The sequence below is a fragment of the Musa acuminata genome, chromosome BXJ1-6 (genome assembly GCF_036884655.1).
Source record: "Musa acuminata AAA Group cultivar baxijiao chromosome BXJ1-6, Cavendish_Baxijiao_AAA, whole genome shotgun sequence".
Lineage (NCBI taxonomy): Eukaryota > Viridiplantae > Streptophyta > Magnoliopsida > Zingiberales > Musaceae > Musa > Musa acuminata.
Genome location: NC_088332.1, coordinates 12830154 through 12846175, shown reverse-complemented (window position 1 = coordinate 12846175; position 16022 = coordinate 12830154). Strand labels below are relative to the sequence as shown.

At 36.6% G+C, this 16022-nt stretch overlaps 1 protein-coding gene across 2 annotated transcripts; it reads left to right on the top strand.

The window, feature by feature from the left end:
* Window positions 1-1137: 1137 nt before the first annotated feature.
* Window positions 1138-16022, top strand: LOC135676356 (probable AMP deaminase). 2 transcript variants are annotated; one of them, XM_065187449.1, is made up of 20 exons: window positions 1138-1732; window positions 2675-2853; window positions 4144-4414; window positions 4837-5015; window positions 5127-5178; window positions 5272-5402; window positions 5555-5734; window positions 5828-5895; window positions 5983-6125; window positions 6986-7047; window positions 10161-10274; window positions 11538-11678; window positions 13401-13553; window positions 13750-13803; window positions 13879-13989; window positions 14130-14303; window positions 14440-14520; window positions 14943-15041; window positions 15143-15239; window positions 15670-16022. In XM_065187449.1, the coding sequence occupies exons 1-19, from the start codon at window positions 1321-1323 to the stop codon at window positions 15209-15211; spliced, it is 2673 nt and encodes an 890-aa protein (XP_065043521.1). In that variant the 5' UTR covers window positions 1138-1320; the 3' UTR covers window positions 15212-15239; window positions 15670-16022. The 2 variants fall into 2 exon arrangements, with proteins under 2 accessions (XP_065043521.1, XP_065043523.1); XM_065187451.1 differs by having other exon boundaries at window positions 1139-1732; window positions 4207-4414; window positions 15670-16021.

Sequence of the window (16022 nt, the reverse complement as noted above, 5' to 3'; positions counted from 1 at the left end):
CGAAAAAAAAAAAAAAAAAATCTGAAGTATCCAACGTAATCCAAAATTATCTTTCTTATATGTGATGCGTCCATTCAAAAACATTTTCAAAGCATCTCTCTTACATGTTAGTTTTTTTGTCCATGACAAAAAAAAAATTCAAATATGTTTGGCATGATTAGTGTATCTTGTTTATGCATGAGACATTCACCGAAGACATTATACGTTTAACATGACCAAAACATCTCCTTCTACATGATGCAATCGATACTCTCTAAGCATCCCTCGTGTCTACGTTTAATATTAGATACGTCCGACATGATGTGCATCTCGTCTACGCATAATGTATTCACCCAAGACATTTTACATTTAACATGACCAAAACTTCCTATTCTAATTATTTTTTAATACAAGGATCAACATCGAGATCCCAAAATGGAGATTATGCTATGGGACGAGACATCCGTACTATAAATCCAGGCAATACTTATTGGAGGTATCAATATTGCTCATGTATTTGATGTGTGCACAATATCGAGTGAAAAGATTATTATCAAGCATGAGAACTCCATGACTTCTTCAGGCTTGAGAACAGCTCAACGACAGCTTTTCATATCAGAAACGACATTGTTCTTCATGAGTTCATTTAATACTACAATAGAAATCTCACAAAAGGACAGCAAAGCTCCACATCCCATAGCCATGGCGGATTGATACGAACTCGATGCTTCGACTGTCTCTGCTCCGTCCACCGCCCTCCTCCATCTTCTCTTCTCAGGTTTATCGAGCAGAACCTTTACAGGTGACCCGTGAACTCGTCACTTCGCTTCCGAACGAGGAAGCGATGGGAGCGAAACGACGCATTCGTGGGTCGGTACGTGCCGAGGATCAGCTAAGTTGTGTTGCATCATGATCGAAACGTGGACGGTCGAGATGGAGCACCGACATGTCATGTTAACGTGGTAGAATCATCACGAATGAAGCAAGAAGACAAATGTACCGAATCAAACATCGGTATCTGCGTGTGCATGACATGACTGAAACATTCCATGTGCCATATAAACATAACATTAGCAGATCCTATAACATTGCTAATGTACGTAATGTATATCGAGCAACTTTATTACGCCGCACGCAAAACCTACACCAAACGGAGGAAGAGGGATGAGCGAGGTTTGGATGGGCCCCGCCGCTCTTTCTGTTCTCCCCACTCCTCTCCTCTTCGACCTCTATATATATGTATATCCATACAGCAATTAGAGCTAATTAGTAGAGCGAGCCCTCATCTCCCGTTACCACTTCTTGGCTTCGTTTCGGGGGATCTTTGGCGAAGGCGAGGCCATGAACGCCTACGCGCTCCACCTTGCGATGGCGGCGCTCTTCGGAGCATCCTTCGTCGCCGTCTCCGCCTACTACGTCCACCGCAAAACCCTAGCACAGCTCCTCGAGCTCGCCCGCGCCGTGGACCGGGATCGGGACGGCGGAGCCGACGGCGACGGCGGCCTTAAGCGGGGTGCCTCGTCGCGCCGCGGCGGCCGAAGAAAGGGGCCTGGGTACTACCGCCGCGGCGCAGGCTCGTTGTCGCTGCCGGATGTGATGGCGGCGGCTGTTTTGGATGGTGAGGAGGAAGAAGAGGAGGGGGATGATGATGAGCCGATTACGAGGCGACGGCCCGTTGTGAATGAGGATGAGGATGTTCTCCCAAGTTTTCCGATTCCCCCCGGGTTACCTCGTCTGCAGACGGTTCCGGAAGGTATATATGGATCACCGTTCTCTGGCCCCTCGAAGTGACCGGGACCGATGAAGTTTACTAGTTGAATCCTTATAAGTGGTAAAAGATGTAATCATTTCAGGACATGTCAATGTCAGTTGATCGAGGAGTAACTTTGTGTTCCAAATCTTCATGTTTTTATGTGCAATGGAGGGATTGAACGAAGGCATATTCACCAATAAAATTGAAGATAGACATATTCTTGATAAATAGTATATGTATAATTTTTTTCCTATAACGAGACAGGAAATGTCCATTTCAGGACTAGATATTAGTTGACTACAGAAATATGTTTATATGGAATGAAACTAGATATGCTTTCCAAAACATCGGCTAGATCATTTACTTGTTGTCAATCTGGTTTTTACTTCCCAAACTATAAATAGATTTTCTTGTTTGAAAAAGACTGGTTGTTTTTGTTATATCTTTAGCTTTGTTCTTGTATGGTAAAAGTACCTTCTATTTATTATATCTAGTGTTAATCGAAGTGATAAGTTCTTTATTCATTGACATATTTGCTAATGAATCATCTTTTCTGGTATCTGTTTGATAACCAAAGGATGTCACTTCTTTGTATTCTGGGCCAATATCTTTGAGGTATGTAGCATTTAGATACATTTGCACTTCATGGGAATAGATGGATAACTGACATATTCGTCAGAGGTTATATCACTAATAAATTTGCACCAAATTGTCATTGAATCTTGATATAGACTGAAATCATAGGCTTTCAAGTACGCATCGCATGTTACTTAGTTTAACTCTTTTTGGGGGTATTAAAGGACAATCTTATAGACGTGTCATCAATTTTATATGTCTATGGTTTAGCACATGTAGAAAGAAATTATGCAAGTGAATGGCTGCATGACTTTCTTGTGGGCTGTTATAATGCATAGAATGACATTGGTTTTCATGATGTGTCAGGTAATAAGCAATGTGTCCATGCAAGTTTCAACAAAAGAGGTGGTATCAGACCAACTTCTCCTAAGTCTCCTGTTGCTAGTGCTAGTGCCTTTGGGAGCCAAGAGGGATCTGATGAAGATGATATTCTGCCAAATGATCCGATCCTTGCTAATACCTGCTTGCATACAAATGGGGACATGGTAAGTTCATTTCTTTGTTCATTGTTGACAAAAAGACATAATGTTGTATTCTGTGGCATATATAAAGTAACATTTAGTCTCACTGTCTCAGATAGCATTTTCAATTATTCCTTCCCTTATCTTGCTGTCATTATGTAGGGCTGACGTTGACACATCTTTTTGGGGACAAATGAGCAGTGGTTTCTGCATTTTTTGGAGACAACTTACCTGTTTCACTTATTTGCTTATTTTGTGGAAATGTTATTTGAATACTTAAAAATACATTTCTTGAGGTCAATAGTATAAAATGAAAAGTTCTCGAAGACGGTGAAGTCATACTGAAGTCGTGGCATGATGCATGAGAATTAACTGGGTACTAACATTAAAAAATGAAAGATTCCTAATGAAAAGCTGAATCCAACACAACAATAGATTTTCTTGATTTTTCTTTTATTATGGGGATCTAGAAAACATCATAAAGGAATTAAAACCTCATTTACTTTTTTGTCCCTCACAAATCAGTATGAGTGGGAAGACACAAACATGTCATCCGTGGGCAATCAATGGGTTAGGCAGTGGCAAGGAGTAGAAGATATCATGAATCTTGACTGAAGACTAAGTCTTCATAGGCATCTAAATAAAATTTATAGCTTAATCATATAACATTTTTTCATATTTCAATTATATAGGAGCGCCATGCACTGTGGTCAAAAACTCAAAATAATATTAATTTACAAAATTTGGTCATACTATATAAGTTTTACAAGGATAAATGGGGGGACATGGCAGATATGTTTAAGAAAAATACTTGTTCAAAAGAAATGAATTTTCAGCAAAGTCACAGGATTATAATTGGGATCAGCTACGGAAGATGCAAGCAGAATTGACAGGATTGTTTCCCTTCATATTCCTTAAGATATCTTAGAAGGATATTAGTAATATGAAGGAGAAAGAAACTGTATAATAGTAAAGAATATGCTTTGTTCTCTGTCCTGGCTTGTGCTTCGTATGCCATGATTCTTTAACTCAATGTTTTTCCTCTGCATCAGTTACATAATTCTTTATTAATTTATTTTGTTGTGGTCAGAATATATGAGCACACAGGCCATTTCCACAAGGTGATCTTAATAATTTGATATCTAAATTCTGAGGTTTTCTTTGAATTTTAGTACCATGGATTGCTTTATGTTTATTTGCTAGAAGCTTAGAAGTGTTTGTTATTGTTATATTTCATCTTATACAGTCCTGATATGTTGCTAGTAATTTTGGTTCTTTTTTCTTGTCTTTGATGTCATAATGATTTTCTTTAAGGCATATTTGATAATGGAGACCCAGGTGGTCAAATCTGATTTACATGGAATGTATTTGTCAAAGGGCCCAGAGAATAAGGACTTGTTTCAAGCATTGCCTGATCATATCACTGACAATGGGGATCAGAAATCATTATCTGCATCTACCATCATTCGATCTCATAGTGTATCTGGTAATCTGCATGGTGCGCAGCATGACCCAGTAGCAGCTGATATTCTTAGAAAAGAACCTGAACAAGAAACTTTTGTCAGATTGAGGATTACACCAAATGGTATGACCCCTTGTTAATGGTAATTATGTTGTATGAATTTATTCTACTCAGGTCCCTAGTTCCTTCTATGTTGTTTTCACCATGGCTTATTTTGTGTGATATTAAGGATGTTTTAAAACTAGGATCAAATGAAACCGCCATGATTGTTTGCTGATTGAACTGATAAATTAAACCTTATTTTTCATTAGCATGAATAGCATGCTGCTTATTCTTTAGGCTAAGTTTCTGGGAAGAAGTTCATAATTGCTGCTACCATAGCCCTTCCAACTTGTTATGTTATTCTCTGAACAGAAAGGTTTTTGAACATATATCATTGAAGCTAAAAAATTACAAAGATGTCCATTATGTAATAACTAAAGCTCAACTTATGTCCTTAAGTTTATTTAGCTGATTGCATTCTCTTATCATTGTTGTGATTTCAGAGAAACCATCTCCTGATGAAGTTGAGGTCTATAAAATTCTCCAGAATTGTCTTGATCTTCGGGAACGTTATGTCTTCAGAGAGGAGATTGCTCCATGGGAGAAAGAGGTCATAACTGACCCTAGTACACCAAAGCCTAATCCTAGTCCATTCGCCTACACTCCTGAACAGAAATCAGATGTGAGTCTTGATCATTATCTTCTTTCTTTACCTAATATTCTCTGATTTAACTTTGAAGTGATATTCTCTATGCCTTTTTTCTTCTAATTTCCTGAATGATTCTTTTTGTAGCATGTGTTTCGAATGGTAGATGGAGTAGTGCATGTTTATGCGAGTAAATATTGTGAGACATCTGCTTCGACTAAATCTGTTTTCTTTGTTGCTTATCCACATCTTCAGTTGTGTTGAGTGTAACTCATTTTCTTTTCCCTCTCAGCGATGGATAGAAGACTTTTCCCTGTAGCTGATGCTACAACCTTTTTTACAGACTTGCATCATCTTCTTCGAGTAATTGCTGCAGGAAATATTAGAACCTTATGCCATCGTCGTCTGGTTCTTCTTGAGCAAGTAGTTTCTTTTGTCACTTATTGTGTATATATTCTTTGATCAATTTATTTTCTGCTAGATAAACGTGTGATGATTGGATATAATTGGTATATTATTTTTATTTGCACAATAGCAGCTAAGATGTGGCATCTATCCTGGTTGGCAATCTGCAGAAATTTAATCTTCATTTAATGCTCAATGCGGATAGAGAATTCCTTGCCCAGAAAAGTGCACCGCATCGTGATTTTTACAATGTCAGGAAGGTCGACACTCATGTTCATCACTCTGCATGCATGAACCAGAAGCATCTGCTCAGATTTATAAAGTCAAAGTTGAGGAAGGAGCCTGATGAGGTTAGACTATTTAAGTTTCTTTTTATGGTGTCTGAGTAATTAAGTGTTTTTCTATTTAGTTGAAATTGAACCCTCACTTGGATGCTTTTCTAGGTCGTAATTTTCAGAGATGGGACATATCTGACATTGAAAGAGGTTTTCGAGAGTTTGGACTTAACTGGGTGATGGAACTTGTCTCAAATACATATATGCAGGAACTTTTGTCAGTTTTCTAGATTCACATTTTTAACTCATCTGCTTATGAACAGGTATGACCTAAATGTTGATCTTCTAGATGTCCATGCAGACAAGAGTACCTTCCATCGTTTTGACAAGTTCAACCTCAAGTACAATCCATGTGGCCAGAGTAGGCTGAGGGAGATCTTTTTGAAGCAGGACAATCTCATACAAGGTATGCATTTCACTTATTAACCATGTGTGGCTTTGGTCCTGTTTGTACATTTTAATGTTTCAAATATATCTGTGAGTTTTCTGGTGATTCTTTAAGTTGATGGTATGTCACCGAACACCACCACTGTTTTTGTGAGCCACTCTTTCGACATATAAAGAAATGGTTTCTTCAATATCACTCAAATGTATGTTGTAGCCTCTCCTACACTTTGTAGATTGAATGTCCTTGGCTGAGGGTGATGTTAAGCTTTCTTTTCTTTAAGGTACTTAAAAGTGCTTCATGAACATTATATTCTAGTATGCTATGGACATGTTCCAGAGAAATTCCTGTGCTCATTGTCTCTGTTCTATTTCTCACTTCACAACTCTCTTAGAATCGAAACTTTTTCTTGCTATGAAAATTTGGAAATTTCAGAGTAAATTAAAATATCTGATGTCATCCAATTGGTCAGTGTACGCTGGTCACCAAAGGGTCTATCTGGCATGTTTTAATTTCTGTTTTGTCCTGTGGCCATCCACCTTCAGTTTGCACATTCTAAATTAAGTGACTCATTTATAGATAAAAAAAGGTATAGCCCTAGCAAAATTGTCTGGTTATTTAGCTCCATTTGGTTTTGTGAATAGTATCTAATCTTGATGTCATGCTTCAACTTTCAAATGTTGCATTCATTATGCCTTTGGTAATTGAAACTGTCTTCTGACTATAGCTTGTTTGATGATCTTAAACGGTTGTTCCATACAAGAGATAATTGAAATTGGCATATTTGCTTATTTTTGTTTTAGTCACTTTGAGGAACCTTTTGTCCAGATGCTAGAGCTGCAAGTGTTGCTTACTTTTTGTCATATTTTCGATTTTATTAGGTCGCTTCCTTGCCGAGCTGACAAAGGAAGTTTTTACTGATCTTGCTGCAAGTAAATACCAGGTATCAACCTTTCATAGGCCTTCAAAGATCTTGCTACTTGGTTTCATGTGATTTTATTTGCTGGTTTTTTAAATTAATATAGATCTGACATTAATGTCCATGTGTCTTCATATCTGTGTATATTCATATCATTTGGCTGCACAATAACCACATTTGAGAATATAGGCAATAGGGTAATCTCTTGAAAAAAAAAGTGAAATCAGTGCACGAAGCTTCCGCCAATGCAAGATATAAAGAAGGTCAATGGATTGACTCTCTTCCTTGAAAGCATGAGATCTATTACTTCAAGGCTGTCATTGAATGTCTATAATATCTTGTCTAGATTTAGCAGTAGTTCAATATGGATTTCTTTATGCAGGTTAATAGACAACTTATCCATTGACATTTTATGAGTGTGGTTCTTCGTTTTTAGTAAGGATCTACAATTTTATCCAACAGTAGAATTCTTGACCATTCTTTTAGTTTTTCTGAATTCTCAGTCAAGTACAAATATAGAACCAACATGGAATTGTGCTTGTATAGACTTTAATCTGTGAAGCATGCTTGATTTGTATGAACTGAACTATTACCATTTAAATAGCAATAATGCCAAGAATTGGTGACCTTTCATACTTGAAAAAAGGCTTTCAGTTCAGTATTTTGGTGAAGAGTTGGAACTTGGATATGCACAAGTACAACTATAGTGGAAGTTTAATACTTGGTGACCTTTCGTACTTAAAACTAAGGTTTGTCTTATTGGTCCGAACCAATGTATTGGTCGGTCGACGGTACAGTACATATCGCTCCGTATCGACATACAATGTGTTGATACGGTGAACTGTGTCATTATGGTGAGGTGTATCAACGACACAAAAAAATGATAAAAAATAGCTCCAAAATTTCTTTAAAAATATAAAAAAGTTAGATTAGGGTTTTTAAGTTGAAAATAAATATAAATTTAGTATACTTTTAGCAAAAATAATCTAAATTAGAAAAGAATAATGTCATATATCTTTTTTAGATTTGAAGGAGTAGCTTTGTGGTATATTCCGAACCGTCCTTCCATTGATATTAAATTATCTACAAAGAAATGATTTAAATTATTAGATTACTTGTTAAACAACTTAAACTTTAAGATTCAAATGAATCAAGTAATCGATTGATTGATATACCTGGTGCTACTACCAAGAAGAACAACGAGACTCCATGGGTGATGGATCGGGGTCCTCAATTCTATGTATCTGTATATCAATTTGATATGTTTGTCGAGCCCAATCCTGAAATTGATCCCACGACATAGTATATTGATACACCATATACCATTGGTGCATCAATATGGTGATGATCGTAGTCTAATTGTCTTAAACCACACTTGTTTGAGATGACTCCCGGGGTAAGTATAATTATGGTATGTATTTGTGTAGAGCATGGAGAATGTTAGAACTTCTACTTTCGTCATTGATTTGTTGCTTCGTATCATAAAATCGATCATCTTACTGTTGCGCGGAGAAGAATGACCAACTATGACGTTGAGCTCCATGATTTGAATCTTAGGTGGTATGTGTAAAATGCTGCTTCTTTTTCCATGCACCACCCTCAAACTGTGTAAACGGGACTGTCGACTCCCCGACGTCACCGCCATCGTTGATCGAGGCACTGTTTTTCACATCGTTGCCATGTCTCCGGATTGAGCGAGTTGCTAAATGCCATCATTGATCGAGGCACTGCTGTTCACGTCGTAGCTTTATAAAGTTTTAAGAGAGTGCAAATGTGAGAATGAGAGAAAGAAGTGAGTGAGAAAGAGATTGAAAGAGTATAAGAGTCGAGAGAGTGAAATAGGTTGAAAGAGGGGGAGGAAAGAGTTTAAAAACCCTTTCAAATGGATCTGACATATCTGACCTGTTTGTTGGTAACAGTAGAAATTTGATCGTTACTGACTGTTACAGGCCTGTATCAGGCGATACAAATCCTTTTAGTTATATACCACCTGATACAATGTGGTTTATGTACTGGTCCCTATCGGACTAGTATGTATTGTCCATGCCGATCCCTATCGGACTAGTACATACCGCTCATACTAGACAGTATACTGTGGTACAGTGAACCCTGCTCGAAACAAAGCTTTAAGTTCAGTATTTTGGTGAATAGTTTGGAGGAACTTGGATATGCACAGCTACAACATTGTGGAAGTTTAATACTTAGTTAAATTGCAAACTGGTGACGATCAGAACAATATAAACCCTATCTACAACAAACAGTGGCCACAATTTCTAGTTACCTGGCAACCTTTATTGTAATCAAATGCATTTAGCATAAATACTTGTTGACACATAAAAGATCTGTTTTATAATATTCAAATGCCAAATACTTGATTTCTTTTGCATCCTTATCATGCTTCCATTTGATAGACTTACTAGCTGTATTACTATTACTTGAGAAGAATGGGCGATTAGTCATGTGGCCCACAATGCAAATTCTGTAGCTACCAATACTAATTTTAAGTTGTGGGATTTACAAGATTTATCTCCATATCCAAAGGCTTAGCGTCATTGTAAGTGACTCAATGCCAGAGGCCTAACCCAATATCCCATGTGCAATGCATAGCACCAATAGTGACCCCACATGGTGATGTGCCTGTTGCATTGGCAACTGATATCACCTTTTCCTATTGGTTTCACTAATCCACATCTGATGGGCGATCTCGGCTTTTATGCACATTATCTGAGATGGCTTGATAGACCAACTATCCTAATAACTTGAATAGATTGGCTCTTAGTTTTGTGGCCCAAAATGTTTTAAGTCAGGGTTATTGGTAGTAAGCCTATCAAATTTTATATGGACCCAACCAATTATCCATTGCCAAGGTGGGACCATTGGAGCATTACATCATTAGTAGACTATGTTGAAGATACCTTTTATTATATAAAAATCTTCCATTTATTAAATAGGTAATATTTAATAAGGTGGGACTATGTTGAAGATACCTTTTATTAAATACATAATATTTCATTTATAAAAATCTTCCAAATTTTTATTGTAATGTCTCTTATTATAAATCAGAATTTTCTATTGGAGTTTCTATCCTCAAATCACTTTTTTATTAGATAGCTTAAATATCTGTCTATCTTTGTCAGATGGCTGAATATAGGGTATCAATATACGGAAGAAAACAAAGTGAGTGGGATCAACTAGCAAGTTGGATAGTGAATAATGAATTATACAGTGAAAATGTTGTTTGGCTGATTCAGGTATTTTCATCAGTCTCGCCTTGTTTTGCTTGTTTTCTTTTTCAATCAAGTGCGTAACCTTCAATTCCTTCTATGGTCTTAACTTCTTTTTTCCTTGGTTTCAGTTGTGTGATGTATATATTGCTTTATGTTTTGCCCTCTTGTGAAATTAAGATACTTTATCTACCTTATTCTGTCCATGTTTCGTTTGAGCATTATGTAGTAATTATGATCGACTTCCAAAGTGATCTTGTTCATGACTGCATGATATCTGCACCAAGGTGTTACTTTGTATAGCTCCATTATTGGCCAACATTACCTAAATACTAAGCTGAGATATCTCGTTTGTCTTTCTTTTTTCCTGTGCTTTGATACCGAGAAACATCATAGTCATCATGTAGTTGTTACTATGCATGTTAGTTGATATTCATTAGATAACTGCACATGAAAACCTTTGAGAGTTTTTGCACTGATGAATATCTGAACCATGGAGTACTGACTATTATGTAAAACATTGATGGTGGGTTGCATGATGGAACTATATTGTCTAGGTAAATTTTGAACATTTCTATTTGACAGTAATAAAATTAGTCATCTTTTAGACTTTGCTTCTTTGCTACTGATTTTTTGCTTTTGTTGAAGAAGGAATCCTTTTCTAGAAAATAATTTTTTATTTCTGGGTAATTAACCATGCGCTTCAGAGTGTGTAGAAATTTGATGTTGATACCTTCAATGTCCTATGAATTAGAAATTATCCTGAGCACACTTTTGTCTGAGCGACCTTGCCAAAGTACTACTTGATGAACTAGTTTTTCCTTCATGGTGGTTGACCTTCAGATTCTACTATAAGTTTATTAAACAATTCTGGGTGAAATCTGGGCTTGAGAGCATTTTGGGCCTTTCAGTCAAAAAATATTCCTATCTTTGAATTCCAGAATCTCATCTTGAAGTCACACCAAAAATATCCTTTTTTACATGACTTCAGATAAAAAAATGCTGGGTGGACAAAAATCTGTCATTCATATTCAGAAGGCCTCTAAAGTGTTGCTTGTCGCATTCCATAGTCAAGTCATTAAGATGGCAATATTTTGCATATAACTTAAAGCTAGGAAAATTAATTCAGACTGTCTAAATTCTTCTTTGATAGTAGTTCTTAAAGCAACCTTCTTTGATCAAATTCACAGAGTTACAGTTTTCACATTTAAGTAGTCAATATTATCGTTTGATTCCTTCCAAAAATTATCTACTTGAAGTTGGTTTGACTAGCACCATTTATACTTGCAGCTTCCACGTTTATATAATATATACAAGGAAATGGGCATAGTTACATCTTTCCAGAACATGCTTGACAATATTTTCCTTCCTCTTTTTGAGGTCACAGTCGACCCAGATTCACACCCTCAGCTGCATGTTTTCTTGAAGCAGGTATCTCTTTATCCTATTTGTTTATTTGTAGTCTAAGCTTTATCTGCATGTCCATCCACTTGTCTGGTTTCATGGTTTGCCTTTCCGTAATTAATTCTTATGTTTCTAACTTGGCTTTCATGTAATAACAAACAGAAGTAGGCGGATTGATGTAAATTTAATGTTCTTTAAGATGACATTTAAAAAAAAAAAATCTTGCAATCGATTTTGTCTGCTTGATTGACAAAAATCCACCATATTGTTAACAATTCCTTAGTCCTGAGTTATGAGAAATTAGAAATTTATTTGATTTTCTGATGTCATAAGTAGATACTTTTTGCATGCAATATATTGGTAGCATGACTTTCAATCATTTCATTTTGATCGGAACGTTTCATGCTTCCTGACATGATTTTTTGTTTACTAATTGGACTTGGCGGATTGAGTTCATATAACCAACCCCTAGTTATAAGCATTTGTATGGTGGATGGAAAAGCTTGGAATTAGAAACTACTCGGCGAGTTCCCTTGAAATCCCTTTTTTCTGAGGAAGTCATGCTAGCTGATATTTATGAACACATATTCCTTCTTAAAATCTTTCATCCTCTAGAAACCATCAGTTTCCTATTCAGTTTAAACTTTTGCTTTTCATAGTTAACTATCATATAATAAAGGACTGAAATAGTGAAATGTTTGTTAGAGGCATGTATGCTGAATAAATTTGATCAGGGCATATGGTTATCAGCTTTCCCTTTGGTCCGTTTAAACATGTGCTTGTTTTTATTTGCTTTTGTTTCTCATATGCCAACATCAAATGCATGTGTTTATTGGGTACTTGAATGTGTGTGAATTACCTGATCAGGTATTTTTTAGTTATCCTGCTCAATCACCAATTAATTTAAGTCGTGCTAAATGTATGAAGTCAGTGCTAGGAAATTTGGGAATGAGTTGATAGTCATGACTAAATTCTTTACTACCGATGTAACTGGTAGCATGTAAGAGTATTGAAATAATTTTCTTGGTTATCAGCTAACAATATTATTAGTGTGTCTTCCATGTTGATTAGTTCTTCCTCTGGCGATTTGACCTGCACTTTGGGTGCTGTAGACTTTCTATGAAGAGTGTACTCCTTGCTTCTTTTAGAGCTCATGTCTGTTTGATTCCGGATATATTTGTTTGGATTGGCGGGAACTTGGTGAACTGGGCCATCATTTTACGTATCTCCTTGCAGCTTTTCTACTTCTTGTGCTTCCTTCTGTGGATATACACCATAGCTTTTTGTGATTGAGTTGTCATTGTCACACAACCAATTAACCAGTGATGATCCATATAGCTCATGCCAAACAATTGGGCGTTAAGACTTTGTTGCTGTTCCTGTTCTTTTACTTATTCCAGGTGAGAGCCTCACTTGAAATTTCTACTTTGAATTAAAATTACAAAAGAAAGCCCATTAGGGTTTTGCATGCAAATAATTTGTTTCCCTATCAATCACTGATAGTTTACTAGGGTCGTTTTCATTGAATCTGTTATGCATAAGAGCATATCATACATTTCTTTAACCTAAAAAATGAAGGTATCCTACAAATTCCCTACTGTAAACTTCATCTGCTAGTGAGATCCATATATTTTTTGCCTTTTCATCTTGCCCTTTCTGAAGTTGTGTTTTCTCTAATGCTATTAGTCCATCTAATTATAGTTTCTGGACCTGCATAAGATTATTTGTGATTGCTACTATGTCTATCAGGTTGTGGGGTTGGATTTGGTGGATGATGAAAGCAAACCAGAAAGACGGCCAACAAAACACATGCCAACACCAGAACAGTGGACTAATGTTTTCAATCCTGCATTCTCGTACTATGTGTACTACTGTCATGCCAACCTGTACACACTCAATAAGGTAGTTCTTCTCCTCACTCAATTCAAAGGGATATTAGTTATTGCATCATTACCCAAAGCCTCCATGTATTTTACCGTCAATATCCATATACAACTAAATTTGTATCTGATTATGCTTTAGATATTAATCATGTTTTAATTCTATAGAGATCTGTGATGATCTTGAGTAAGTTCTAAATGCCATTGACATGTATCAGCTCCGTGAGTCAAAGGGCATGACAACTATCAAGTTTCGACCCCATTGTGGAGAGGTAATATTTGGAAAGATCATTTTCATTTCATAGTCATATATGTTGCATGTTTTCAGTGGCATTAGTTATCCACAGGCTGGTGACATTGACCACCTTGCTGCAACTTTTCTTTGTGCAAATAATATTGCTCATGGGATCAACCTAAGAAAGTCGCCTGTTCTTCAGTATTTGTATTATCTTGCTCAGGTAACAAACGCTGTGTTCCTTGTTTGGAGCTTAGACTTGTTTTATTGTGCATATATCATCGATGATTCCTTGTGATGTCGTGTCTTAATTTTTCTTTATATTCCACAAACTAATATGTGACTTGACTAATATGTCATCAGATTGGTTTGGCAATGTCTCCTTTGAGCAACAACTCCTTATTTCTTGATTATCATCGAAACCCATTCCCGATATTCTTCCTTCGAGGTCTAAATGTTTCACTTTCAACTGATGATCCTCTGCAAATCCACCTAACAAAGGAACCTTTGGTGGAGGAGTACAGCATTGCAGCCTCAGTAATCTTCATCTAATTTGCTCTCTCTCTCTCTCTCTCTCTCTCTCTCTCTCTCTCTCCCCTTGTGTCCCCCTCCCTTTCCACACTTACTCTGTGCTTGCTATTCTTTATTGATGGTTTACTTGTTGATTTTACAGGTTTGGAAGCTAAGTTCATGTGATTTATGTGAAATTGCTAGGAATTCAGTTTTACAGTCTGGTTTTTCACATGCTCTCAAGGTATGTACTTTATGTTTGGCAATATCAAATGATTGTGCCAAACATACAGCAGAAGCTGTTGTTGCAAGCTGAAATGGCTAGTGGATTTTTTCGTGGATGAAATTGGATTTTTCTGATTTTTTAGTGTTTGCCATTATGTTTTGGCTGCTGCTACTAGATAAAATAAGCCCTATTATTTATTATGCTTTCTGAGTTGTGTGAATGGTAATCATGTCAATCATGCAACCCCAGGTGCTTGCATTTCTGTTTTTCTTGCAGTCTGCCTTTACAAAGTCATATCACTGCATATCTTTTCTGTTTAAACATGTCATTTATTGTCATCTTTATTAATTATAATGCCTTTGCTTGCTGTACATGATAATTTATCAAGTCATCTATTGTCAGAAAATTCATTTTTGATATTGTCATCCAATTTCTTCTAGTCGCATTGGATTGGAAAAAGCTACTATAAGAGAGGTCCTGAAGGAAATGATATCCATAAAACAAACGTGCCTCATATCCGTGTTGAATTTCGCTACATGGTAACTGTCTCCAACTTAAAAACTTTATTTTCCTCAATTCTCTGATGTTTCTGGTTTGTCTTGCTTCTTATGTATATCCATCTTCCACATTGAAATTTCAGATATGGAGGGCAGAGATGCAACTAGTGTCTTTAGGAAAGGCCATCATTCCTGAAGAAATTGATAAGTGAATCCTTCTGGCCAGCAGCTTGAAACCTGGTAAGCTATATGCTTGCAGAAATAGTCCTTACCCCTGTATTTTAGCACTGGTAGTTAACCTAGGGCCATCACGGTTCGAGAATTACTGGTATAGTGGCTTACCTTGTAATAACTTGCAATAGAGTTTACATGATTTATCTTTATTGATCAACTGTTACTTATCTAGTCTATAGCCAAACAAAGTGCAAGTATTCATTTTCTTGTTATTCATGGGGCAACAAGTATTTTTCTCTTGAGATTATCGTCGATCAACTTTGCCTGTTGCCTTAGCATTTGTTCTTGAACCAGATGGTTTTTGAGTAAGATGTCTTGATACACTCTTCAATCTGCAACATCACATATTATATCAAAGTAGCTCTTCCTGTTACAAACATGAACCCAACATAAGTACTGATTCTGTGTGCTTTTGGCCATATGTCATGGAAAGCAGACTAGAGATGACCTCGCCTGGGCACTACGTTCTGGCCTAAGCTAGAAAGTATGAACTTAGTCAGCGTTACCTATCAGCAGAATAATGGATCAGGAAGAACGGATCTGATGCATGATATCAAGGCCACCCAGGGGGGTTAGAAAGAGCATATATTCTATTAACTTGATGGATAATTGCAATAATGTACATAATTTCTCTTTTACAAGCAGCTGAACTAGTATAGGGTGTGATTCATCTATTTGTCACTAGCTTTTTTTGCTGCACTTTTGTTTTCCTACTGATTCATTGTTGTAATAATGTCTGCTGGTCAGTCAACTCTCCGAAATAAAGAAGCATCTGTTGGTAAACCAAAT